This window comes from Anabrus simplex, chromosome 3 (genome assembly GCF_040414725.1).
Source record: "Anabrus simplex isolate iqAnaSimp1 chromosome 3, ASM4041472v1, whole genome shotgun sequence".
NCBI classification, from domain to species: domain Eukaryota; kingdom Metazoa; phylum Arthropoda; class Insecta; order Orthoptera; family Tettigoniidae; genus Anabrus; species Anabrus simplex.
Genome location: NC_090267.1, coordinates 334,238,506 through 334,265,617, shown reverse-complemented (window position 1 = coordinate 334,265,617; position 27,112 = coordinate 334,238,506). Strand labels below are relative to the sequence as shown.

Below are 27,112 nucleotides of genomic sequence, written 5' to 3'. Positions count from 1 at the left end.
TAAAAATAGAACCTACAATCACAGTTTTATATGCAAGAAATAAAAAGGTAAGATTAATTTAATTGATTTGATTCCTAGTGTTCCTAATATGTTGAACGTGCCCCACCTATTTTTATCATCACGAGCCGCCACTGAACTGTACTTCAGCAAGATGGATTTCTGAGACATGGTCTTCTTGTTCAGAACAGAGGGTGTGTTCAAGGCTATGGATGCATGTTTGTTCGTCTGGCTCATATTGACACACCTGCAGAAAGCACATGTTAGGTTATTGCCAGCTGATGAAGTTCAGGATATAAAAGTGGAAGTAGGCACAATCCCTCTGCGTCTACAGTCATGTTCACGAAGAGCTTTCTCTTAGTCTTGGGGGCTCTCTTCATCCTCCAGGTGAGTACCGCTAACGATTACGGTGGGGAACTCTCCACCCACTCCGGACACGGGTGATTTCATATCCCGGAGTCAACAACTCTTGAAAGTATTCTCTCTGCTTTCCACGAGACAAATGTTCTTATGGTTTATTTGCCATTTAATAGTCTCAATTTACTATAAATACTCAGCAGTGTAGATATTAAAAGTACACAACTACTGACACAGATTAAACACTCACTGGTATGAAGACCACAATATTATTCTCGAGATCTGTGGATGTGACGCGGCCAACAGCCGATAAAGAGGATAGATACAATCTGTGTACGCTTGTTACCTTAATAAATATATCCCTGAGAATCTTGAAGTCGTGGAACTTACAGCTGGGGGCAAGAGACACAGTTACATCTTTCTTTATCGACTTCTGCAACAGAATCAGTATCAGAAAAGATGTCTTCCACTTCGATAGAAGACATACGCATAAAATATGCTAGATTATGTTCTTTCTCTTCAGCAACATAAGAACAAACATTTTCCATATTCTAAATAATAGAATTTAACCTCAACTTAATACTCGTATAGATACAATGTGCAATATTAACGATTGTACACATCATTCGAAATGTTCATTGCATACCAAACAAAGGAGATCCCGCGGAATGCTGAAACATTGACTTTTTGTCTACAGCAGTCGTGTGCAAGTTGGAACAGCTTTACAGATTTACTCGCATCGCGGGCCGTACGAGACAATGTATGATATTTTCCCAAGAAATGAATAGCCACATTCCATGAAGAAATTATTTCATCGTACATAACCACCACTACAATACAAAAGGGTGTTATAATGGTAACTAAAATATTTACCTACTAAAGAAAAGCACAAATATGTATTTACACGTCATTTTAGTGAGAAAATGTTGCAAAGTTTGGGTTAGGAAGATTTGGGAGAAAGGAGACGAGCTGCTCGATTAAATGGTATGTTCCGAGCTGTCAGAGGAGAGATGGCGTGGGAGGACATCAGTAGACGAATAAGTTTGAGTGGTGTCTTTAAAAGTAGGAAAGATCACAATACGAAGATAAAGTTGGAAATCAAGAGGTCAAATTGGGGCAAATATTCGTTTATAGGAAGGGGAGTTAGGGATTGGAATAACTTACCAAGGGAAATGTTCAATAATTTTCCAATTTCTTTGCGATCATTTCAGAAAAGTCTAGGAAAACAACAGATAGGGAATCTGCCACCTGGGCGACTGCCCTGAATGCAGATCACTAGTGATTGATTGATTGATTGATTGATTGATTGATTGATTGATTGATTGATTGATTGATTGATTGATTGATTGATTGAAAGCCCTTCATGTTTCTGAACCTGTCTCTCAGTGCTGGGTGGTACACTGGATGTTCCAAAGCGGAAGATGTTTTCTAGATACAGATCTGTTATCCTTACTCTTTCTTTGGATTTAATCCGTTTTATGAGGGAAGGCTAGCGTTAGTGTTAGGGTTTGCCTTAACAGCGTTGCCAAATCGAGAGAGAAAAGTTCTACTATGCGCTATCGAAAATAAACAGTTCAGTTTAACAAATTACGTACGAAGCACATTTTTAATAACTGATTAGGTGGGTCGGATAACAGCGTTCAGTGGTCTAAGGCCCGGCTGTTACACATGGCTGGTCTACAGTATTGACACTTTTTGCAAGATACAAATGTTCTGACTTTGATAGCCCATTTCTTCAAATGATTATTTATTTATTTATTTATTTATTTATTTATTTATTTATCCCTCGAGCTCCTAATGTTCGCGAAAGCGACACAGAAAGAATATCAATCAAGCCATGTCTAACAGCACTCCAAAAACAAGAAAGAAAAAAAAAATATATATATATATATATCTTACAAATGTATACAACTAATAGCTCCCTCCGTTGATCATTGGTAGAGTTTTCGCTACTACTAGATCCTTGGATCATGGGTTCACATATGGCAGGCAGTGGAATTTTTGAAGGACGGAGAAAAGGCCATTCGACGCTCCATGTCGTATGACTTCGGCATGTAAAAGGTCACTGGAGACACGTTTCGGGCTTATCTGATAAAATTAATTAAATCTCAGCCAGTGACGTCAACAGTGGTCCTATTCTCTGCCCTGGTAAAGTAAAATGGAATGTCGAAATTGACAAGCAGGGATTAGATAAGGCTGTAGTCCTTCACAAGGATCATATACTAAAAGGTATAGAGTAACAGGCAGAGATTCAGCTTGGTGAAATTATAGTGAGCAGTTTTCCCTATGCCAACGACTTAATGGCAGACTATGCTGAAACCGTAAAGTCTAATATCTTCGAGCTTGAATATATGTAGCCAGTATAATATGAAAATTACCGCTAGTCTGTGGCTGCAGACATAGTGTCATAATCTTAATATGCATAGAAAATCTATATACTTTTATGGAACTCTATGATATTAAAGGAGAAGACACCGCCACCCTCATTTCGAAATTCGATAAATAGACTCCAATACTGAACAATCAATCAATCAATCAATCAATCAATCAATCAATCAATCAATCAATCAATCAATCAATCAATCAATCAATCAATCAATCAATCAATCAATCAATCAATCAATCAATCAATCAATCAATCAATCAATCAATCAATCAATCAATCAATCAATCAATCAATCAATCAATCAATCAATCAATCAATCAATCAATCAATCAATCAATCATAATAAAATAACAACGACAATGTTCAATCAAAATAATCATCATCATTGAAGTTTTCTAAAATATCTGATATCTGAACTCCATTCCCTTGTCCTTTTTTTCTCCGATAGTGGTTTGAGTCTAACTTTTGAAAGTTTAGGCCTAGGCTTTATAATGAAATGACATTATCGATAAGGGATACAATTTACCATACCAAGAAACGATATGGTAGCTTTTTTTTAATTTTTTGCTATTTGGTTAACGTTGCACAGACGCAGACAGGTGTCATGCCAACAATGGGATAGGACGGGGTTAGGAGTGGGAAGTCAGCAACGTGGTGTTAATTAAGGTACAGCTCCAGCAATAGCCTGATGTGAGAATGGGAAACCAATGAATACTATCTTCAGGGCTGCCAACAAGGGCCTCGAGCACACTACCTTCTGAATGCGAGCTCACGGCTACACGCCTTAAACCGCGTAGCCAACTAGCTAGTGAATTAGTTAATAGATAGCACAAATTAGTTAATGTGTAGTTTGTGTCACTTATTTCATTGGTATTTTCAAATTAATAGAGAAACAAGTAGGTTGATTTTTTCGTTAACGTAGTGATAGTGATGTAGAACTATTCAGTTTATTTGGAAGATTTAAGTAGGGTATAAACGTAGAAGACTACGCCTTTTAGATGATGTATTGCAGGCGAAAATCCACTGAGTAGTTAAAAGATAGGAGCTTTTTTGAAATGACCAAAATTGCTTGGATTCTGGAGACAAGTACAAAATATGGGCTTAGACCTGAAAGTGGTAAAATGGCTCTGGCTACACTTTCGGTGTTTATCCCAACAAATTAACCTGGTTTCTGTGGCATCTGGTAGTAACTGAGCTGACACATAATGACCTAATGGTAGATGATGTCATAGATGATGATGATGATGATGATTATTATTATTATCATCATCATCATCCGGATATAACTGAGGACAGGCTATTCTCTACAATTGTTTCTAAGTTATAAAATGGTTAGACGGTTTCCTACATTAGCCAATAGAGTGCACTCTGTGTTTTATAAAATGATTACATACCAGGATTCCTGTCGTTACTCTGCAGATGTCCCTAAAGCCAACAAATTTCAACAAAGAGCTGAGTTTCTCTCTCTCTCTCTCTCTCTCTCTCTCTCTCTCATGCGTTGGTCGTCCTAGTATGTTCCCTGAATTACAACCAGAGGGGGCCGGGAATCAAACACGCATTACAAAATTAGTAATGTTATTAATTTTATGTTATAAAGATACTCTTTACTACTGGTTTGACCGGGTTTCCCACTGCTGTAAAGGAGTGGACTTTACAGCCAGTGACTCAACGCCGAGTGTCGAGCGGCGGTTGATAACTCGTCTCTCTAAGGAGGTCAACGGCTTAGGGCGCAAATAAGCCCGTTTCGTGGGGGAATGGACCCCTCAGTGGAGGAAATAACTCAGTAACCCATCACACAGCGTCTGCTCTCCAGGCAGAGGCTTCAGATCAAAGAAGTGAAGAGGATCAGCGGTTTTGGTGATAGAAGAAGACTACAGTCTCAGAAGCCGTCAAGCCGGAAGAACCATTCTTCGAGGTAGTGGAAGCAGCGCTACCAGTATCACTAGAGTGCAGCTGAAGCACGGTCAGAAACAGACTGTGACTCAACGTTTACTGGCACTATCGGGACGACCTGAATGCCAGTAAAACTGCGATGTGAAAGACAATGGGATACCATCAACTTATTCTCCCCTAGTGTAAAAACCACAAAGAAAACATGGTTGCTTCTAAAGCACGGAGTACATTGCATCAGTCCCGCTCGGTTCCGTTCAGTTCAGTTTCCCGCGTATCCGTTCGCATCAGTTCGTCTGCCGCACGTACATTCCATCTCTTTCGGAAGCTGTCAGTGAACCCGGCCAGGAACAGCGCCTGTAGTAATGTCGAGCTCTTCGTCCGAACACAGAGAAATCATAGACTGCGAAGAAGAAGAGAGAAAAGAGAAGATTTTGTATACATGAAATACATTTAAAAAAGGGAATAGTGTGGTGAATATTACCTTCACTTTCCAGACTTGCTACTTGATGAGGACAACTTCTTTAAATATTTCAGAATATCAGTCTCCAAGTGTTTGAGTTGCTAAGCGTTCTACCCCTCAAAAAATCGAATTTCAGAAAACCAATATCATCTGGTGAGCGACTAGCGGTAACAATGAAGTAACTATTGATTTCCTTTCATATTTTATTTAACAATATTAGTACATGGTAAAAGTAATTAGAATGGTATATTACTATAAACCCGTCTGTCATATTCCGTCACTAGAGTATTCATTTTAGATTTCAATCCAATTTGCAGCAGAGGACTAAGATCTGTTTATTCCAGTTTATTGTCTAACTGTTTATTGCCGGTAATCCGCGGGCTTTCTCTCTTTCTTTGCATAGAAAGCGCGGGCAGAGTTGGTGTCTCATTATCAATTCTTGCCGATTGACTTGATCTTCTCCTTCCCATTTCATGATATCAGGATGTCTTTTTACGACTTCAGTCAGCAGTTCTTCGTTGATCACACTCATTAAACTCAAATAAAACACTTCGCCAGTGGCTCGCAAGGTGGGGTCTACCTTCCGTCTTCCGTGAACTTTGCTTGTGAGGGCAAGCACGACTGAACGGATGGTGGGCGGAGAAACGCTCAAGCGTGCGGAACTGAAGCAGAGGCACGGCTTTCAGAAGATGAAGATCCTGATTCTTTATTTAAAATCATGCTTTGGAACCTGCTGCTAAAAGGAGACACACACCGAGCTAAGTGGCCGCGCGTGTTAATGCACTGCGGCTATGGAGCCAAACTCTGCATTCGGGAGACGCGTGGGTTTGAACCCCATCGGCGGCTGTCCTGAGAATGGTTTTCTGTGCTTTTCATATTCACTTCCAGACAAATGCCGGAATAGTTTCTATTCATAGGCCACAGTCTATTCCTTCCACCTCTTTACGGGCCCCGCCTGATGGCCATGATCGTTAAGGCGTTGAAATATATATGGTCTGATACCGTTGTTAGCCGGTTCGAGTCCTGTCGGTTGAAGAAAACGCCACCATGAGAATGTTAGCCGGTAGGTTAGGGGAGGTAGTGGTATGCAATTTTTAATCAGTACATTGCCAGCCAAAAACCTGGAGGGGGACCGAACTCGATAGCTGCAGTCGCTTAAGTGCGGCCAGTATCCAGTATTCGGGAGATAGTAGGTTCGTACCCCACTGTCGGCAGCCCTGCAGATGGTTTTCCGTGGTTTCCCATTTTCACACCAGGCAAATGCTGGGGCTGTACCTGAATTAAGGCCACGGCCGCTTACTTCCCAGTCCTAGCCCTTTCCTGTCCCATCGTCGCCATAAGACATATCTGTGTCGGTGCGACGTAAAGCCAATAGCAAAAAAAAAAAAAAAAAAAAAAAAAAAAAAAAAAAAAAAAAAAACCCTGGATAAATTCCAAACCTCTCCGCAGTGCTCATGTGGAACGCATAACAACCTTCTTATGGTTACCCCTCGCCGTAATAATTCCGTCCCCGACATACTCGAAGCACTTGAACATATCCAAGGCTACGTCCCTGCTCCAATCATCATAAATCCCATCTACAACACTTCAAATCAGATTATAACCATTGAACCCAAGCTCGTCAACCAGCAAACCTAAATTCCCCACCCCAATCAAGCTACAGTCCAACATGCCTCCGTACAAGCTGTCACACCTGCAGATGACTTTCAGAGCCAAGCTACTCCAACTACAACTACTGAAGATATTTCCATTCAGGCTTATCCCGTTAACCAAGACTTCCAGAGCCAAGCTATCCCAACTACTGAAGATATTTCGATCCAGTCTTATCCCGTTAACCAAGACGCCTACTTACAGACGACACCAACTCCTCCCCCACTCTCTCCCATAAACCCACATTCACAAATCAATCCAAACCGTCTGCAGCTTTACCACCACCCCTACGCAAACTTCTTCTCCATCAGTAGCCTCCAAGAAAAAACACACAACCAGCAAACAACGAAAATCCAAGGCAACCAGTGCCCCACCTAATCCACCTCCTCCTGATCCAACCCTCACTACAGTATATTATGTCACAAGCTGGACCACCATGCTGCAAGATGCAAGAACAAAACACGCTGTAACAGGTGCGGCGGTCCCCACCGCCACACGGAATGCAATGTACCCAGAGACCAGGCAAAATGCGCAAAATGCAACGGTAATCATGCGGCCTCCTTCCCTGGATGCCCCTACTGCAAAAAAGCTGTGATCTCCAAACAGAAGAAATTCCTACAAACCAAGTCACCACTAGCCACTAAAACACCTTCCCCATTACTCCCCACTCCCTCATGTCCACAAACAGGAACCACGCCAAGTTACCCCCACTCCCACCCCCTCAACTCCCCAACCTTTTTCAACATAACCAAGCAACAAACACCTTACTCCCACTATTACTAACCCTTATCCAAAGCCAAGCTCCTTATATCCAGGGCCATCTCGGTGGATTGAGTAGCTGAGATCCTGGATAACCCCGCCAAGAACCCGCCCCACCCTATGACCACCAAGAAAATCTCACTTTCTTACCACTTCTAATCACTACACCTCACTTCCTAAACAAAAAGCCTACTCAAATAAATTGATGAAGCACTGGTACCGGAGACGAGGTACGGTGTGATGGTGACCAAGTACTGGTCCACGTCTTAAAACTGTAACAAAACAGTTACCCTCAAGTACACGCGCCAGATCTTAGGACGCAGACACACGCGTGGGGGTGCTTTCCACCCCACATATCATTGTATTGTAAAATATGAATTACTGTATTAATTGGAGATTTTAAGATAGATTATGTATGAATGATTATTTCTGCAGGGATCCAGACAGAAAGTTACAAGAGTGGGGAGAGCACAGACAAGTTATTTGTACATTTCACTAGGAAATAAAATGACCTGGGGTGGATTCCACCCCATACGCGTGTGTTTGAGGGTTAAGCAACATCGGGCGTGGTCACTCACAGGATGTGGTGACCACCTCCGCAACCTTCCTACTGACCAAGTTCGAGCGTAAACAATACTTGCTGTGTCACCACAATGATTAGCGAAACGTGATCGACTCTACTTAAATTCTGAGAAATCAGAACACTTCTAAATGAGCCATTCATGGCCCAAGTTTACTTATTACCCGGGGTGCAGGCTTACAACGTACCGGCCCCGGATACTTGTTCACGTAGTACTGTCGTAAAAAGGAGCGCTTAGACGCACCATGGGCGACATTACTCTCCTATGTGCCCTCCCCTATGAGGTAAAGGCACAGTGGAAATTACATGGAACAGGAGAGTCGAGTGCTCATATGGAGTGAGGACATATGGCGCTGTTGATGCTGATTCGTCCGTCGGATGGGGAGGTTAAACCTTGAGCAGACCCCTTGGTGCTATTCGACAGGAGTAGGGTACGTGCCAACACCGGCTTTCAACCTCTCCCTACTTCCTCCTCCTCATAATCATCGTTATTATCATCAACCCAGGCGAGCCGAACATATCCTCCGACTCTCCCGGCACTACAAGCCATACAATAAATAAATAAGCCTCCTTACCCACATTCATTTCATCTTCATCTGTTAGAGCCAGGAAGGGCAACTGGCTGTACAAGTATGCCATATAAATTCATTTCACCTCATCCCCGACCCGTATCAATAAACAGGACTAAGAGGGTAGACAACACTAAAAGGTGACACACCTCATGTTATCAAGCACTAACATATATAAGGTATATGTAAACATATTATTATTTACTTTTCTACAATTTTGCTTTACGTCGCACCGACACAGATACAGGTTTATGCCTGGTGTGAAAATGGAAAACCATTGAAATCCATCTTCAGGGCTGACGACAGTGGGGTTCGAACGCGCTATCCCCGGAATGCAAGGTGATAGCTACGTGACTCTTACTGCGAGATCACTTGCTCGGTAATATTGTTTCTATAACTGCCGATGTTATTAGGGTGACCACCCCGACAGGTGAAGAACGAGAAACAGGGACATAGTAGAATTTTCAGGGACACAGCAAAATTTAAAATGAGCCATAATTCAGTCCCTCTTCTTCTCTTACATATAGAATGCGTTTTATTATACAGACCTAATTTTACATTTTCAATTAATAAATATACGACATTAGAGTAATACAGCGTTCAAGACCGGTGAAAATCTTTCATGAAATCAACCTGGATGACAAGGACATTCGAATAATCAAAAATCTATTGGAAACAGAAGGCCGAAATTCAATTTCGCCGGTATCCGGGAGGTGTTCGTCAAGGGTACATACTCTGCATGCTGTATCTTCCTCTACTGTATTTATATTTAGATCGAATACACAAATAAGCTGTCATTGATTCATAGACTGCTGTGGAGATCAGTGGTACAGTAGTAAATTCGTTAAGGTGCGCATAAGACACTGAACTAGGTTAACCTGGCTGGAATGAAATGGGGACTTGAACACCAATGATGCAAATAATTCATGGTATTTAGTCATAACTACACCAAAAGGTTTCGTTGCAGTTAAACCGAATCCTATACGCTGAGAAAGAAATGAGCTGCTGAATCGAAGCAGCAAGAACTAGCTTCAACAAGACAATGATATCCTCAGTCTATAAGTACGTCAACAAATAGCTGAAAGCTGCTGTTGGTCGGTGCTGCTCCATGCTGTTGAGACCTGGACTTTGAAATCTAACTCCATAAGGCGACTGGAAGCTTTCGAAAACATGGTCCACCGAGGAATGCTTCGTCATCATTAACAAAAAGACTGAGAACGACTGATGTCCTTAAAAGAGCAAAAGGAGGCCGTGAACTTGTGTCTTTGATCAAGCAATGGAAGATACAGTACTTTGGGCATATTATAACTGGGAGCAAGTACTACCTTCTGCAAGTAATATTGTAAGGAAGAACTGAGAGCAAGCGTGCTGTTGGTCGCAAGAGAAGAAATTGGCTGGAGGACATCAAAGAATGGATGGTGGTCAACACTACCCAAAGCCTTTTCCACCTCTCACAAGACAGAATATTTTACGCCACAGTGATTGGCAACGTCCAGGGGACCGATTATGGCAAATGAATAAAAAGAGAAGAAGAAAAACACCAAGAAGAAATAGAAAATACGAAAGAGGACATTTTTGTCCCGTTCTAGGAAGCCAAGAATAACGGCAGAGAGAATTCGTCGTGCTAACCACACGACATAAAATCTGCAGGCCTTCGGGCTGAGCAGCGGTCGCTTAGTAGGACATTGCCCTTCGGGGGTGTTGTACCATGGGGTTTGGTTTGGTTTGGTTTGGTTTGGACATTTTTACAACAAGTCGTCTCTTGTTTTGAAAAACATAGTCAAACTAATATTTTACTTGTGAGCCTACGAAAACATCGATGATTTTATTGCCCACAAAAACAATTCTTAGTTTTTAATGTAGGCTACTTCTTGATTTCGACTGCCTTTTCTTAGAACAATAAGTACTATAATAATTTTCTGCGTCCATTTTCACAAAATTTCGGCAAGGACTGATGCGCTAATCTGAATTTTATATACCTACTTCAGAAAAATCACCGTGGTAAGCAATGCTGCCAGCACAAAGTTTTTGGCATATTATCAATCCAGGTTGTAAATTTCTAACCTAGATGGCAACATCGGCAAACGTAGTGTTATCGATTATCGAAACAATCGAATACTTTCGTAGTTATAATACATTTTAATGAACTGAAAGCACATTTCAGGAACAAATATTGTCCCGGGAGGGATAATTTAACATGTTTAGAAATACGGGACGGTGGTAACTCTAGACATTATATTTAGTTTTCGCTGATCCACTGTTCACAACTTCGTCAACGGGTTATTCCTTCACACCAATCACAAGTTATTCCTTGACCTAACACCAACGATTATTTCAGGACACTCCACAAGGAACGTATTATTATGTACAAGCTGATGTGTTTCCTAACAAGATTGTCTATCGTTCCCATTGAGTATTATTCACTAAATTGTATTTCTTCATTGATGCTTCAGCTACACATCCACACAAAAAGTTAATGTTTTCCTGTATTTGTATTGTGTCTCCTCTGAAACGAGGGAAGTACTCGTGATTGCAGATTTTCCTGACATACCACTGCGCCTTTGGTCTAGTGCGAACAAACCTTAACGCACAATCTATCATTTCTTTTAAATATTATTTTATCATCTCAAAAATCAGGCATTATCAGAAAGCATTTTTCAATTCAAAGTCAAGATGACTTTTAAATGTTTAGTATTTGGAACCGTACACTTAATTACAGAGGGTACTACCACATTTCAGTCCAAGGGAGTGTTCATGTTCTTCAGTGTTCTGAGATAAACAACACTTTACCTCCATGTTTTAAAAATTTACAATTATCTCCAGCAAATTAGTACGAAAAGTCTTGGATTACTTTATCCCTCTTCAGACGGAGATTCACTTTACGTTTCTCGCATGTGATGTAGGTTTATGCCATAGATAAGAGCAACGTGCATGTAGAGCGCTTAACATTCCATAGTGGCCATCAGCTGCTTGAACCCTTTCTTAGATCAGTTGGAGGGATTGATGATCCTCGAAACGTTGTTATCCTTTCCAAAATGAAGTTCAAAGTTGGAGTTCCTCGCTTGAAATTCTACTTTTCAATATGACACACTGATTGTATAAAATCAGTGCGAATGGTTCCCTGTTTGAAGGTCTTTCTCTATGCTTGCTTAGATTCAATTACCTTTCTATACAAAATTCAAGCTTTTAAACATTCTGTGTCAACCAGATGGAAAAACAATAGAAAAACCATGTTCTTGTTTTAATTTTGTTGTAATAATACTCAACTGTCCAGGATGATGTATTGCAAGCACGCACATTCTCCTTTGTACATATAAAATGTTGCGCATTTTTTGGGTTAGAACACGTCTTTATATACGAGTAATAGCCAGAATGTGATGTAGGTGCACGTATTAAATATAAGCAACTTGCATGTTGAGGTTTCTCATTCCGCAGTGGCCAGTAGCTGCATGAATCCTTCCTTAGATCAGTTGGAGACAGTCCTGACTAACTGTCCACAAGAGTTCTAAACCTAAAGTCGACTACTATTTGAAGACACTTCACAAGGAATAGAATTGCTGAGTACTCAATAATGTGGTTCAGTGCAAGATTTTCTACCTTTCCCCATTAAGTATTATTCACCAGAATCATATTTGACCAGTTATTCTCCAGCTACAATAATGCATGTTTTCCTCCATTAATATTGTACAATAATAGCAAAGCAGACATCTCCGTACAGACCATGAAGGCCCTTGGAGGGGAGGAAGGTGAAGGCTTCCACTATCCGTAAACTCGGCACTTGATGGGGTAGAGTGGTTAGCTCTAGGTCCGGCCTCCTTTGCCCCAGGAATTAACCTGGTACTCATTTTTGGTGTAGACTGAGTGAACCTCAGGGCCATGTGCACCTCCGGCCATCAATATTGTGTCACAATTGAAATGAAGACAATCTTTTTACAGGTGTCAGCCCAAGGTGCGGGCAGGACCCAGAATGTTCCCGATACTCAATGGGCGAATGTGCAGAAATGGATGCAGAAGACAATCGACGCTCTGAAAAATTCGGAGAACAAGATCACAGCGTCGATTAATGAGGTAACCAAGACAGAAAATGCCAAGATAGATCAGACGAGGAACAACATTAAAAGTGACATCCAGAAAGAAGTCGATAAGCTCCAAAAACAAGCGGACCAGGCGAAGGTAGACATCAAAGACTGCTTGAAGGACGTATCCGATGGTGGAGACAGCTTCGCTAACTCCCTTCTTCAGGGGGCGACTCAGTGTGTAACTGATGAGGTAAGTGGGCATGGACTATAATGAAACGTTGTTAACACTGCCCTGAATGAGGCGAGTCAGTATACGATTGAAGTGTGGTTTAAGTAGAAGTAAGGTTAGACTTCGCGGGCTACGTGTAGCAAGTACCAGCATGGTTACCATTGCCCTGAAGCATGTGACTCTGTGTGTAATTGACTTGAAGTTTAAATAGCAGTAAGATTAAACACCATTGGGTCCTTGTAGTAGGTGTCATCATGGTTAGTATTATACTGAAGGAGGCGACTCAGTATTTGATTGATATATAGTTTAAGCTGGAATAAGTTTAGACATAATGGGCCACTTGAAGCATGTGTTATCTTTGTTAATATGACGACTCAGTATGTGATTGAAGTGTAGTTCAAGTTGGAGTAAGGTTAGACATAATTGACCACTTGTAACAGATGCCAGCATGTGATAGAAGTGTAGTTTGAGTTGGAATAAGGTTGGACACCATGGGCAGGTTGTAGCAGGTGTCAGCAATACTATCCGTGAGGAGGTGATTCGGTGTGACACCGACGAGGTAAATCAAACAGGGATAAATGAGACCATGTCTTCGTAGATAGAATTGAAGGAGCCATCAGAATGGACCTCCTGTAGAACGTGGCTGACAAGGTGTGTTAAAAATTAGGATGAAAAGAATATTTGTGGGCCACTTGCACGAAATGTCAGCTTGTAGCAGGTGTCAGCAATACTATTCTGGAGGAGGTGATTCGGTGTGACACCGACGAGGTAAATCAAACAGGGATAAAGGAGACCATGTCTTCGTAGATAGAATTGAAGGAGCTATCAGAATGGACCTCCTGTAGAACGTGGCTGACAAGGTGTGTTAAAAAATAGGATGAAATGGATATTTGTGGGCCACTTGCACGAAATGTCAGCTTGTAAATGTCTTCCTAAATGGGACGACCCAGTGTGTCACTGATAATGTAACTTAAACAAAGGTCAAGTAAAAAAGGGTGGCTTTAAGAAGGTCTCAGTATAGTTACATAATAACTTTTAGGGGGAGGTTCAGTGTGACGCTAACGAAATAAATTATTCCGGGGTAAAGTAGACCAATATTAAATATCTTGAGATAAATGTCAGAATTTGAACTTGGCTAGTGGAAGGAGGTCTCTGCGTCCGATGAAATACATAGTAACATCATAGAGACGATGATAAAATACGTGGATCGCCTTTCGGGACAAACGCCGCATGCGATTGCATAATTATACGTTATGAAGGAACTGATTATTTTTATGGAACTTATTTTTATTATTTTCTAAATATAATTTTTATAATGCACACATTTTAGGGAACTGAACAGTCACGAGACCCGAACAATGCATCTCTCACACTGCATCTTTTTTGGATAACGGTTTGAGGAACGCTGGGGGGTTTGGAAGCAGGGATCTGTATCCCCCCCCCCCCCTTGACAATTTAAGTTGTTGGAATGTTCTTTGCTCCAACCAATTGCCAAAGAAAACCAGGAAGGAAGTGTCGAATGGTATCTAATACATCAGTTTTCTCGAATGTCATATGAGAAGCATCCAGGTAAACCCGAAAATGACTAAAAAAATAGTAAGCATTCGTTTTGATAACAAATCTCATGAATGTCATTCTCAACTGAAATCCGACGAAACCAGAACATATCGTCATAATATCGAAGGTACAAAAATGTAGGTCTAAGCTAAAGCAGACCTGTCCTAATGGTGATCCCGAACAAATGAGAACGTGTTCGAGAACAGGCCGAGTATTTATCATGTTGATTTTCCGGAACTTCATTTTTCTTCCCTGTTTTATGTTTGTTAGTGTTGTTGTAACGGAAGGAGAACATTTTTGCGAGTGTTTCTCCCAAACATTTAATTTGTGAAAATTGAATCGTTAGGTAATGTTTGATACCACATAACTTTGAAGAGAAACTGACCTAACGTACAACTTTGACACGGCAAATGAATCTAACTGATTTTTTAACTAACCAGCACGCTCATGTGGGCCAGATGGGATTACAAACCTGATTCATCGAAGGTTCAGAAATCACGTAGATAACGGTGATTGGTACAATTCTACTTCGTAATATTTCCTGAAATAGTTCACTTAAATGGAAAGCATCCTGATATAAGGGTAATATTGCACCGTACCATAGGGGTAAGGACCATCTAGGACGATGCCTCCATTTCCTGTCTGAAAAATCCGACTAAGTTCAAGTGGGTAGAGAGTGGATTAGGTTGTCGTGGGTAGAAATAAAGCCGAACTTCAAACTTATATCTAAGTATAATGACAGGAATATTGGAGGTTTGTCGAATGAGAAACACATATAAAGGATAAGATGGATTTGTTAAAGAAAATGAACGATCCAAACTAACACAAAAATCAAAATCAAAATGGAAATGCAAATATAAATGGCCTCAAATCGGCTTCAAAATAACGATCCATATAAAATGACATCATAAACTGAATAAAATGATTACAAAACAAACTGACTCGGAAAACATTCAAAAAATATTACAAAATTAAATGAAAAAGTACGTCATCTCAAGTAAAAAATGATAAATCAATATTGTTGGGTTATATGGAGTCACAACGAAAACAAACTAAGTTTATGGAGTAACTTAGTTCGGTTGTGAACATGCTTCCGTTAAATGGTAATGTCTAGTGGCCTAACCACGATCGAATGCGCTTAACATGAACTTACGATATACGATCAAATACTAGTGAAGTTCAACTATCTAATATATGCATCCTTAAGTACGGTAATAAGAATCAAATAATATACACTGGAACAAGGTTGATCAACTATAACGTATCCACTAACACTGATTCTACAAGTGAAATCCGGTTCTCAGCAAAGATCTAAACAGGACTAGAAAAACCATCAATCATCAAAACAACTTACGGGTTGTATCCCCAATTTACCAACAAGACAACATAAATTTCAGCACATATAACGAATAGACAATCCTGAAAATAAAAACAAGGCAAAAATAACACAGTGCACAATAAGAAGGCAAAGGGCAATATTCTCGTATCATCCAACTGCATGTGAGCGTAAAGCAACGCCCACCGTCGTCTCTGCTTATCAATCCACCTGCTGGGCAAACAGCTGAAAGTGTTAAAAACAAATCTACACTTCAGACTGGGTTAGCTACTTGGGATATGGTCATAGCAACGGAAGCGACCTTTCATTTCACACCCGGGCTAATATTTCTCTGATTGAATAGTTCGCCAGCGTGCTGATCCATCACCAGCCTCTCCCGTGGGCTTGTATTAACACACACATATTGCGCGGAGACTAAACTCTGTATTAAATACACATATTCTCATTGCCTGACAAATCTTTCACGGCTTCTTTTAGCATTTCAATAATATCTACCCCCGTTTAAATACTGGCTAACTCTAGCCTCTTATATTTAATACAACAATGGCAAGCGTGCACATCGCACGTACCCTTAAATTCACTTATAAATCAGCTTGCATTTCATTCTCAACCAACGTGCACTATCATAAGCCCTTCAATAACAATCCACGGTTCAACGTCCTGCTTAACCTTTTCCCAAACAAGCACCCAATATAATTTAATGACCTTGGTTAAGAAACAACGGCGGGCATGCAACACCTTCCTTCTTGTAGACACTGAAAGCACATGTAAACAAAACATCCTAGCTGAATCTGTCTTCTGTAATTACTAACTGAAATTAATATCAACGCAGCAAGTGTGTTACTCTTAAATATTCTGATAATTGCAACTATCTAAGCCTTCACTCGTAGAACACAGAAACACAAATACATAGCCATACACAAAACACATACAATATACAAAATGTACCTACAATTTCCTCGGTTCCCAACTATCCAGCTATATACAAAATATAATAAAGAAATCATGGGCTCCAACGCTGTCCGTATTTACAGTTAATAAAATGCAAAATAATCAAACGCCCACTGGCTGAAAATTACATTAAAACCCTAACCTAATTCTCACTAGCATTTAATGTGTATCATAAATCATACAATTAAAAAGATATCATGCCATTGATCTTCTACAGGTCACATGACGCCGGCAGCGATTCACATTATCGCTGTGTCTGGACTCCTCACTCCATGATTATCACATGTGGCACACGCAGATCAGTCCTGGGTTCTTTTCTTGGTGTAGAGATCTTCATCAAGCACGTTCCTGTAGCACTGCATATATATATATATACAGTTAGTTCCTCTTCACCGCTATACGTGCTTGGTGCACAGAATTGAACCGATACAGGCTGTAAATAGCTAAGCCTATCTGCATAAGTTAATGTTAGCACATTATTAAATTTAAAACGTCTGAGATTCAACGCTTGTCCAGGATAGCGGCACAACGTTTTACGAATCGCACTCGAACAGTTTATCACGCAATCGCGACCCGACCGATGATAATATATGCAAGCGTCTCTCGCGCTTTATTATCAGTTTGCGGTAAAATAGTTAATTGTTTCCAAAGTTATTACAAGAAATAGTGCCATCCCGTACTTGGCAAATGAATGCAATTGCTTTAAAATAATTCACAGTTCACTCGCGAAAATTAATACTCTTACTGATCTGTCTGACCACACAAAGAAAATTCTGCCCACGTGGCAGCCGGCTCACGGTCACGCACACTTCTCACAGCACAAACAAGTAGCAAAAGGAGAACGCTTCACATGGCGGTGAGCTTAAATATCCTTTCTGAGGTCGTTAGCTCAGGGGGAATCCCCTGGCGTTTGAACAAGCAACCAATCAGACCTCTGGTCCTGATTAACGGCTCTGTATTTCAAATAATTAATTATCAAAAGCGCTTAAGACTTCAATTTTTAATACTTAGATTTCATAAATTTTCCGCAGATATTTGTCACACTAAGACCTGTGGAATAGCTACAAATAACGGATTTAAATATCACATTACGATTATCTCAGCACTGTCACAATGAAGTAGATCATTCTGGATCCATCGCCTCGTGCATCCCAACATTCAAATCAGCCAGACCCCTAGCTTCTCATTGGCTAGATTAAACTGGTAGTGAGATATTCCCTTACACGTGCGTACAATGCTGGCTTGTCTCAAAATTTGTAGCTTCTTGCGGTCGGTGGAAAATTACTAGCTGTCTCTCTCACACATGTCACTCCACCTGACTTCCGGTTTCGACTCTAACTCGCTACGTTTGAACTATCAGACTGCAGTCCAGGATAAATATATGGATACATATACTAAATGAGCCGTCTGGGTACTGCGCAATATGTCGTAAGAAAAGCTCTGGAATAAAAAACCACGCTAAACGACCACACAAAGTCGAACCGGTTCAAAGAATTTAAGAGGTGGGTGGGTTTTGGTAGTTACGTGTAGCTGAAAAGCGCAGTAGAGGACAAGAACATGTAAAAGCCTTGCCTTTAGCACTTGATTGATTGAATCCTCATGAATATTTAATGTAAGTTCAGAAGAGATCCACACTTGATTACAAGTAAGATCTGCATTACCAATCCCAAGTAAGAACACACATCCTGGACAGAGGCATGCAGCATATATAGAACAAAGTATTTTAACAGCCTATCCCCAGATACACTAGGTAGACGAAAGCCTCCGGACACCCCTTGCTGTTCGTTCCAAGTACGCCAGCCATGTAACTAATAGCGTGTAGGACCTACTTTTGCTGCTATTATAGCGTCTAATTTTCGCGGAAATCTTTCCACTAAATTCTGACACAGTGAAGGTAACATTGTTTCCAATTTTTCTGAAAGATAGCTAATAGTTGTTGCCGGGTTATTCGGCGAATTGATCCGGCATGCAACCAACGCTCTAGTTCATCTCAAAGATGTTCAATGGGGTTCAGGTCGGGACTTTGAGTAGGCCAGTTCAGCATATCCACTTGACTTTCTTCGAACCACGATGCAATGGTCCTTGCTTTGTGGACAGCAGAATTATTATGCTGATACAGAACAGGTCCGGTTCCAAATTGTTTCCATGGTGTGGGAAGCATGCAATAGTGTACAAAAATCAAAAGACCAGCATCCATTGTTTCATCAGCCAGAACTAATGGTGCAAGCCCAAACCACGAAAAACAGACCCTGGCCATCACACAACCTCCACCGAAAGTCACTGTCGCCACAACACACTCAGGAATACCGTTTGCCAGATATCCACCAGGTCCATCTGAGTGCCACTGCATTTACCGTGACTCATCCCCTCGTATAACCTTCTTTCACTGCTCTACAGACTATGACATCGCGCGTTCCTTCATGTGATCAGTGGTTTATGGCAACCGCACGATCTTAAATACCAGTCCTTTCAACCCTGACCTGCAAGGGAAGTTATCTGCAGTTGCTGATTAGGATATCTGACGATTGATTCGTGCAGTGCAGTATTGAGTTTCGCGGGCTCTGTCAGTTAATTCTTTAGGTCTGTCAGAGCGATGATTACGTTCAGCGTTTATCTGACATTGCCGCTTGGTATAATATCGCTATCAGTGGACTTGGGCACATGCTACTCCCGTAAAATATCTCCGGTAGAATGCTAGAACTTGTGAGCCCTTACAATCATGTCCCGTTAAAACACACTCATTTTATTCTGATAGGAAACACTTCTAGGATGTTGACGGATTGTGCCTGCTCATATATACCATGGGATGCATAGCCGGACGTCACACAGAGCACGTACTGTGGTGTACCCGGAGACTTTTGGATACCTAATTTACAGTATGTCCAAGATGGGGAATGAATCAAAGCTAGCAAATATAAGATGCAAGTCTAACATTACGACACTTAAAAGAGAGTTGTAATTGCTTGCTTTTCAACACTGTTATTTGACGTAACCAATATACCGTAACCAGGACGCCGTAACTTTGAAAATTACTGTTGGAAAACGAATGGATAACTATAAAGCAGCCATATTAATGGACGTATAGCACAGTTGGCAATCAAATCTAAAGAACTCCAGCAGTTTAATTTAAATCAATTTCCCTTCAAAGTAGATGTAACGTTGTGCGAAAACATCATATTACAATACTCGATGGATTATGAAACTCAGGTTCGCCTCGTTTCCCTCAGAAACCATTTTCAATGCGTGTAAGACAGTTTGTTAATAATAATAATAATAATAATAATAATAATAATAATAATAATAATAATAATAATAGGCTAATAACCGAGCAAGTTGGCTACGCGGGGGGACTACGTAACTGTAGGCTTGCATTCGGGAGAGAGTAGGTTCGAACCCCACTGTCGGCTGCCCTGAACATGGTTTGCTGTGGCTTCCCATTTTCACACTAGGTAAATGTCGGGGCTGTACCTTAATTAATGTCACGGTTGCTTCCTTCCCATTCTTAGCCCTTTCTTATTTCATGGTTGCCATAAAACTGAGTAGCTCAGACGGTCAAGGCGCTGCCCTTCTGATCCCAACTTGACAGGTTCGATCCTTGCTCACTCAGCTGGTATTTTAAGGTGCTCAGATACATCAGCATCGTGTCGATAGATTTACTGGCACGTTAAAGAATTCCCGCTGGACTAAATTCCGGCACCTCGGCGTCCCCGAAAATCATAAAAGTAGTTTGTGGGACGTAAAGCCAATATTATTAATTTGTTCCCTGTGTCAGTGCGACTTAATACAAACAAACAAAACCAAACAATACCCATGGCACTACAACCCTGATGGTCTTTGGCCTATCAATCGAACGCTGCTCAGCCCGAAGGTGTGCAGATTATGAGATGAGGCATGGTCAATGTGACGAATCCTCTAGACCAGGTCGCTGTATCACAGTGAGATAACTCCTCAACTGTAATCACGTGAGCTGAGTGGACCTCGAACCAACTCTCAGGTCCAGGTAAATATCCCTGACCTAGCGGGGAATCAAACCTGGGGCCTCCGGATTAGAAGCAGACACGCTACTCCTAGACCGCGACTTAATACAGATCGCAACATAAAAATAATATAACTAATTATTAAATTATTGTTATAACCTCCATCTGTGGATTTGTACTGGACTGTCGGCGTCCAGATCCCAAGATTATGAAATCAAATGCGGTAGTGTTAACCGCGTTTAATGAAGGGCGGAAAAGGGTCCATATAAAATTAATTAAAACTCAGCCACTGATCCGTCATCAGAGATCCCGTTTACTTTGCTGTCTGGTAGATTTTTTTTTTTTTTTAAATATTGGTTTAACCTTCCTTTGCTGGCGGGATGTAGTGTTTACATTGTACCGTGTCTTCTAGTATGAGCTAGAATAAATTTGTTACTTTCATTGACCTGTCTCAGTCTTATCCTTGGCCTCGACAATATGAAAATGACCGAGGTATGAGCGATTCTAGTAATACCGTTCCATATGCACCGAGTCTCTGTTATGAATGGTGCGAAAATATCACTCATAGGGTCGATTGGTGCGTGCATTTCAGTGGGCTTAGCAGACTGATATGTAATAGCAACTTTTGGCTCAGTGAGGAAAGCAACGGGAAACTACCGCACTCCTCATTTCCCTAGTAGGCCTCTTCAGTGACACCTAGGCTATCTATGACAGCTGTTTGTGGAGATGTAGAGGATCAAACCAGCCTTCGGGATGAATACCCAACATACATACAGTGGTTTAACGTCACACTAACACATCGAAGGTTTTCGACGACGCAAGGGTGGGAAATAGCAGACAAAAAAGGATAGCGCCGTGGGCTTAATAAACGTTATTTTGGTTGGTGAGAAAATGGGTAACCACGGAAAACTATCTTCAAGGCTGTCAACGGTGGGATTCGACCAAACCATCTCCCGAATGCAAGCTCACAGCTACGTGACCCTAACCGCACGGCTAATTCGCTCGGTGGTAGAGTAAAATGGAACATCGAAGTTGACATGCAGGCAGCTTAGATGACTTCAAATGAAGATGCCCGTACATAGCAGCAGGAGCCACACAATTATTATTATTTAATGATGATAATAATAATTTATTATTTATTATAAATACTTTACGCAAGAATAAGTAATACAGTAAACCCTGCAGCTGAAGTGTGCGATCCGTGGGTCCATTGCTAAATGTAACTTCTAGTCTATTTTTGTAATTATAATAAAGACAGTGTAGATTTTAATTCTAAATTCTTACAGCAATATGTATGAATATTTCATGTTCGCAGAACAACAAAGCCAAGAAAATTGTATCCAGCGAAGAAGAGTTGGTGAAGGAAGTGAGCGCGACGTGGCAGGATGCCAAGAAGAAATGGGACGACTGTCACTCGTCATCTAACGTCGTTCTATGCAGAGGCCAAGTTGTAGCTGATGCTGGACGCAAGGAGGCCGACTACGGTAAACAGCAAGCACAACTGGAGACTGAGGCGGCCACATCAGTCGACAACCTGCAGCAAAACATAGACTCCTGTGTCACTTCTAAGACGTCCTCCGTCCCTGGACAGCTGACGAGTAAGATTTCGGCGATGGAGCAGTGCGTCAAGAAGAAGATTGGCAATAATTAACTAAAATAAATCTAACTTTCTAAACTCTAACTTTCTTTCGTTGGAATGAGGAATCATTCCACGAGAACGGATTATCTAGTTTGTAAATAAAACAAAAATGAAAGAATAAATTGTCTGTAATTCCCTTGCTTAGTGTGGCGGATAATCTCACTACCCGATCACGTTCTTCAGAAATCAGTGAGAAACGTCACTGGAATATTGATGTACTAACTGCGTTTCTAACGGAACTGGAGTTCAAGATGTGGTTATTTATATAAAATAACATGAAAACGACAACTCGTGTGACTCCTTGGTCGTATGGTCAGCGCCGTGGGCTTCGTTTTAGAGATCCCCGGCTTCGATTCGCAGCCACAACGGGAATTTTAACAGCGTATGGTCAATTCTTCTGGCTCGGGGATTAAATATATGAAGATATAAAATTATGAAAGGTTATGTATGTCTATCCCTTGGTAACGTTCTTGATGCGTGGTCGGGAGTGAGATGAAATTATATGGCTTTCTTCTTTTACGGTAACCTTAGTTTAGGAGATAATGACGTTGAAAAGAATAATGGAGGATGAAATTGGCAAAGGAGTTGGAAAGAATCAGCATAGGCATATGAATAGGAACTGTCCCGGCATTTGCATGGAAGTGAATATGGGAAACTACAGAAAACCATTCTCAGGACAGTCGACTGTGCGGTTTGAAGCCACTCGTCTCCCGAACGCAGAGCTTGGCTCCTCTACTGTAGCGCCTTAATACGCGTTGCAACCGCACTCGTTAAAAATGATCAAAGTGTCAATAGAAATTAGAATGGAATGGAGTACCAAAGACAAATAGGTAGCTGCAGATAAAAATTACAATCTCCAGGTCATGTAAAGAATGCAGATCGGTTTAGATTTGATAATGAATTACCACCTCGAAGAACTCTCGAAGAAGGGAAGCAAGCAGGTTTTTAGCGTTGGTGGGTCCGCAACGTCGACCGCGCTCTTACTTGATTACTGCAGTGATTGTAATGGTTGGCATACTGGTACCCAATCTATTCAAGCGATGGTCTTCCACGTTTCTTTGTATATACCGCTTTACTAACCTTCAACTCGCATGCGAAAGTGAAGCAGATCCATAACTTGTACAATAGATCGTCATAAGCGTCATAAGGTAACTATAGAAATCGTATTGCAAATGCTATTACACATCTCGAACGTTGGCATCGTTAATTACTTGCCATTATTTTCAGACATCCTATGAAATCCACTAAAACAATTACGGTCCTTGTTGAGGCACAGATGTACATTGCATTTTTACATCGGAAATGCGATCTCCCAGAACAGTCCCGCTTATTACATTTTCCTGCCTATTTCTGTTGAATGTGTTGAGGCATATGATCAGTTAGATCCTTTGAACCTCCACTGTGGGACGTATCTCACCTCTTCTTCTCTGTGCTGATGTGCCTCTACTTCTTCCTGTTCAAGCGATGGCCTTCCACGTTTCTTTGTATATACCCCTTTACCAACCTTCAAAAGGCCCTTTTCAACTCGCATACGAAAGTGTAGCAGATGCATAACTTGCTTTTTAAGTACACGAGATAACTCACAGTCTCTCAGATATAAAATCCAGCTGTTACACAGAACTAAATCCACGGCATGAAAAAGCATTCTCAGAGTCCACTTTCTTGACCTGATATAAATTCGGTATAGACTGATTAGTTGATCAAGGAGATCTACTCCACCGATGCCATGATTATATTGTTTCACAATTTCAGGGCGTGTAACGTCAACATACATGCTTGTTTTTGAATCCCGTCGTAGAACTGTATCTTCTGTCCCGATACGGACAAAATTGGACTCAAGTACAACAGAACGATTGTCCATCCACTTGACTATCACTATGACCTCTTACTTTCTTCTTTGCATCACTGTCGGATATTACAGGTGGACTAGAAAAAGCTGTTTATTCGGCATGTACCTGCAGCCAATATGCTGTTACTTCTTAGAATGCAGAACAAGTTGTAAGTTGAAAAGAAGTTATCAAAAAATAATTTGAGACCATGGTTGTGAATTCGATTTGATAGATGGAGTACCACGGCTGCCCCTAGTCCTAACTACTTTACAATATCCTGATTTAGTTCCGTTGTGCTACCCTGATATACTAAGAAATCACGCTAAACCATTTTTGCCACACAGAACAAACATTTTGATCCCCAAGGGTAGGGCTTGCCCTTGACGTACTGTTTCACTGAAAAATGTCCTGTGAAGGGAACCATCTGCTCATCGACACATAAGTTTTCTTCTAGTTGTAACTGCAAGCAGCGATCACGTACAGCGTTGTAAAGAGGGCGTACTTGAACAGTTTATGATTGCAATCGTCACGTCTATCTAAATTGTTCACGATATGCAAGTTGTTGCGCAAGTGGAGAAATATGTCACGAAGTCATGTTATCTAGAAACATTGATATGTCTATGGCACTACCCCAGAAAAGTCTCACTCCAGGAAACTGCAAGCAGCCAATGGCAATATGCAGAGCAAATAAAACCTGAATTTCATGGCTTGTAGCCGGTTTGAAGTTGATTACGTTGTTCTGCAGAGCATAAATATACACTCTGCAAACTTACCAAAATCAGATAGTTTTATATACCTAGCACATCATCACAGTTCCATTCTGAGGCCTCCCATTCAAGATTAGGAATAACTAATGACCTTCGCACCACCTAATGTCCTTCTTCCCAGTGATAAAATTTACATAGATTTCATGAAATGATCTTTGGGTCGAAATTTCATCCTCTTCATCTTCTCTCCCTTCATCACTTGATAGGTGATGAGTTTTCTGTTGATAGTTGGCTCCAGCTCCCCGTGAGGGTCTAATATTCCTATCATTGTGAATTACATCTTCCTCATCACTGAGGAAGTCATCTACATCATATACATCACATGCTTCCAACAAATTCAGTATATGATATACATCCAAGCATTTGTCACTTGTGTTAGTTGGACCTAAAAGAAATAAAACTTTGTCATTATATCCTGAATAAGAAAATAAAATAGTTATAGGCTGTTCAGATTGATAAATTTACTTCACTAGACCCACGAGTAACTCCGCTATGTTTACAGTTTGAAATATATTTACTATTACGGTATATCTAGACCAAATATGTTACAATTATTGTTAACGGCAGTTTCAAGCAAGCACTTTATTTAATATCATGCTTATAAAAATCAATTATACTATCAATGTATGCTTCTTGAAGTGAAAAGTGATTGAGGTTTTATATATCCCTTACGTAAACAAACCATGAGGCTGGATGGACATGATTACATACATACTATTTTATACACAGATGACACATCAATGGAAGGTTACCCAGTCACACTATTCCCATCTAATCATTGTATGTGCAATTTACTTTAGATATTAATAGTTATAAACCACACAACAACGTTAATTTACTAATAAAATCGAAAAATATAGAGGTCTTACCTGATGAATTCTCAGCCATGGTTGCAAGCTGATGCTCATTTATTACTCTACTTCCTTGAGTCCCCAGTAGATGGTACTAAGTTTCCAAACGCAGAAGCAGGGAAGTGCATGAACATGGACAAGCCAGCGCCTCCTAGAGAACAAGGCCTGAGAGTAGCTGATGACGTATGTTGAAGGAGGCCCATGCCAGTAACTCGGTTAGCTTGTTGCTGCTTGGTGTATGAGGACGCATTTCCCTATTATGTGTGTTTTTCATCGATTATATTAATGTTAATCGAGTCTTGTGTGTTAACACTCGCTTGATATTCCTATTAGTGTAAGTTCAGTTAAAGGTGATAGTACTTATAAATTGTTAATATTGATAAATTGTGTTTAAAGTGCCGGCATGGCCACCATGTGAGGTTAGAACTAAGTTTATTTTAATGGTGTGTTGTGAATTGCGATCACTGGTTTTCAAATTATGAATAACGATGCCTCAGAAATGCATTGTTCCAAATTGTAAGGGCAATTATCGCACTGGCCCTAAAGTGAGTGTTTTCTCGTTTCCAACTGACGACTCGGAGAGAGCTAAGTAGTTACGAGCTATTCGCCGAGATGATTTCGTTCCTTCCAAAAAAGCAAAGGTAAGTCTTAGTTATTAGTGTATTATATATGATTTCAATCATTCAATCACTTATGTTGTGAAATGGTCCTTGAAATGGAGCCCTGTGTTGTAGGTGTGCGAGCTCCATTTCAAAACTCTGAAGTTGAAAGGACGGCCAGCATGTATGATGAGAGAAATGGGAAATTATTGACTGCACCTTTATCTCATCCAAGGCTTGTGAAAGGTGTGTGGATAGGTCTCTTATATCTTTGCTATTTATGAATGAAATAGTAGATTTTTAGGGTGATTTATATCTTACTGATTTAAGCATTTGCTGTATTGAATTGACCAGTTATTACATTTAGTTTGGGATGTGCTGAGTATTCACATTACTTCATATGACTACTGTTGTGGGTATAGTGATATTCTGGGAAAACTTATAGGGGCTAAATTATGAAGGAATGTAAGGTATTGGCTTTCAAGTATTCTTTATGTGCTGGACCCTTAACTGCAAGTGAGGCAGTTCTGTTTATTATATCGCATGAGGGAAAATACCACTTAGTGTGGGTTAATACTTTTAGTTCAGGCTGAACAGCAATGTTATTGTGTTTATTGCAATTATGTTAGGTTCTGTATAATTATTATAAGTTCAATGATGTTCTCTGCCTCCTTGTGTGCTATTCATTTTATATTAAAATCAACCAG

At 40.6% G+C, this 27,112-nt stretch overlaps 1 protein-coding gene across 1 annotated transcript; it reads left to right on the top strand.

Moving 5' to 3' along the window:
* The first annotated feature begins 253 nt into the window (after positions 1-253).
* LOC136866338 (uncharacterized) lies at positions 254-22,481 on the top strand. Its single transcript, XM_067143199.2, has 3 exons — positions 254-384; positions 12,588-12,920; positions 22,036-22,481. The coding sequence occupies exons 1-3, from the start codon at positions 334-336 to the stop codon at positions 22,369-22,371; spliced, it is 720 nt and encodes a 239-aa protein (XP_066999300.2). The 5' UTR covers positions 254-333; the 3' UTR covers positions 22,372-22,481.
* Positions 22,482-27,112: the final 4,631 nt, after the last annotated feature.

Excerpts from the sequence above, each read along its gene's own strand:
- LOC136866338 (XM_067143199.2), top strand. The coding sequence starts at position 334 with ATGTTCACGAAGAGCTTTCTCTTAGTCTTGGGGGCTCTCTTCATCCTC. Across the intron at positions 385-12,587 it reads GGGCTCTCTTCATCCTCCAG|GTGTCAGCCCAAGGTGCGGG; the intron begins GTGAGTACCGCT and ends ATCTTTTTACAG. Across the intron at positions 12,921-22,035 it reads CTCAGTGTGTAACTGATGAG|AACAACAAAGCCAAGAAAAT; the intron begins GTAAGTGGGCAT and ends TCATGTTCGCAG.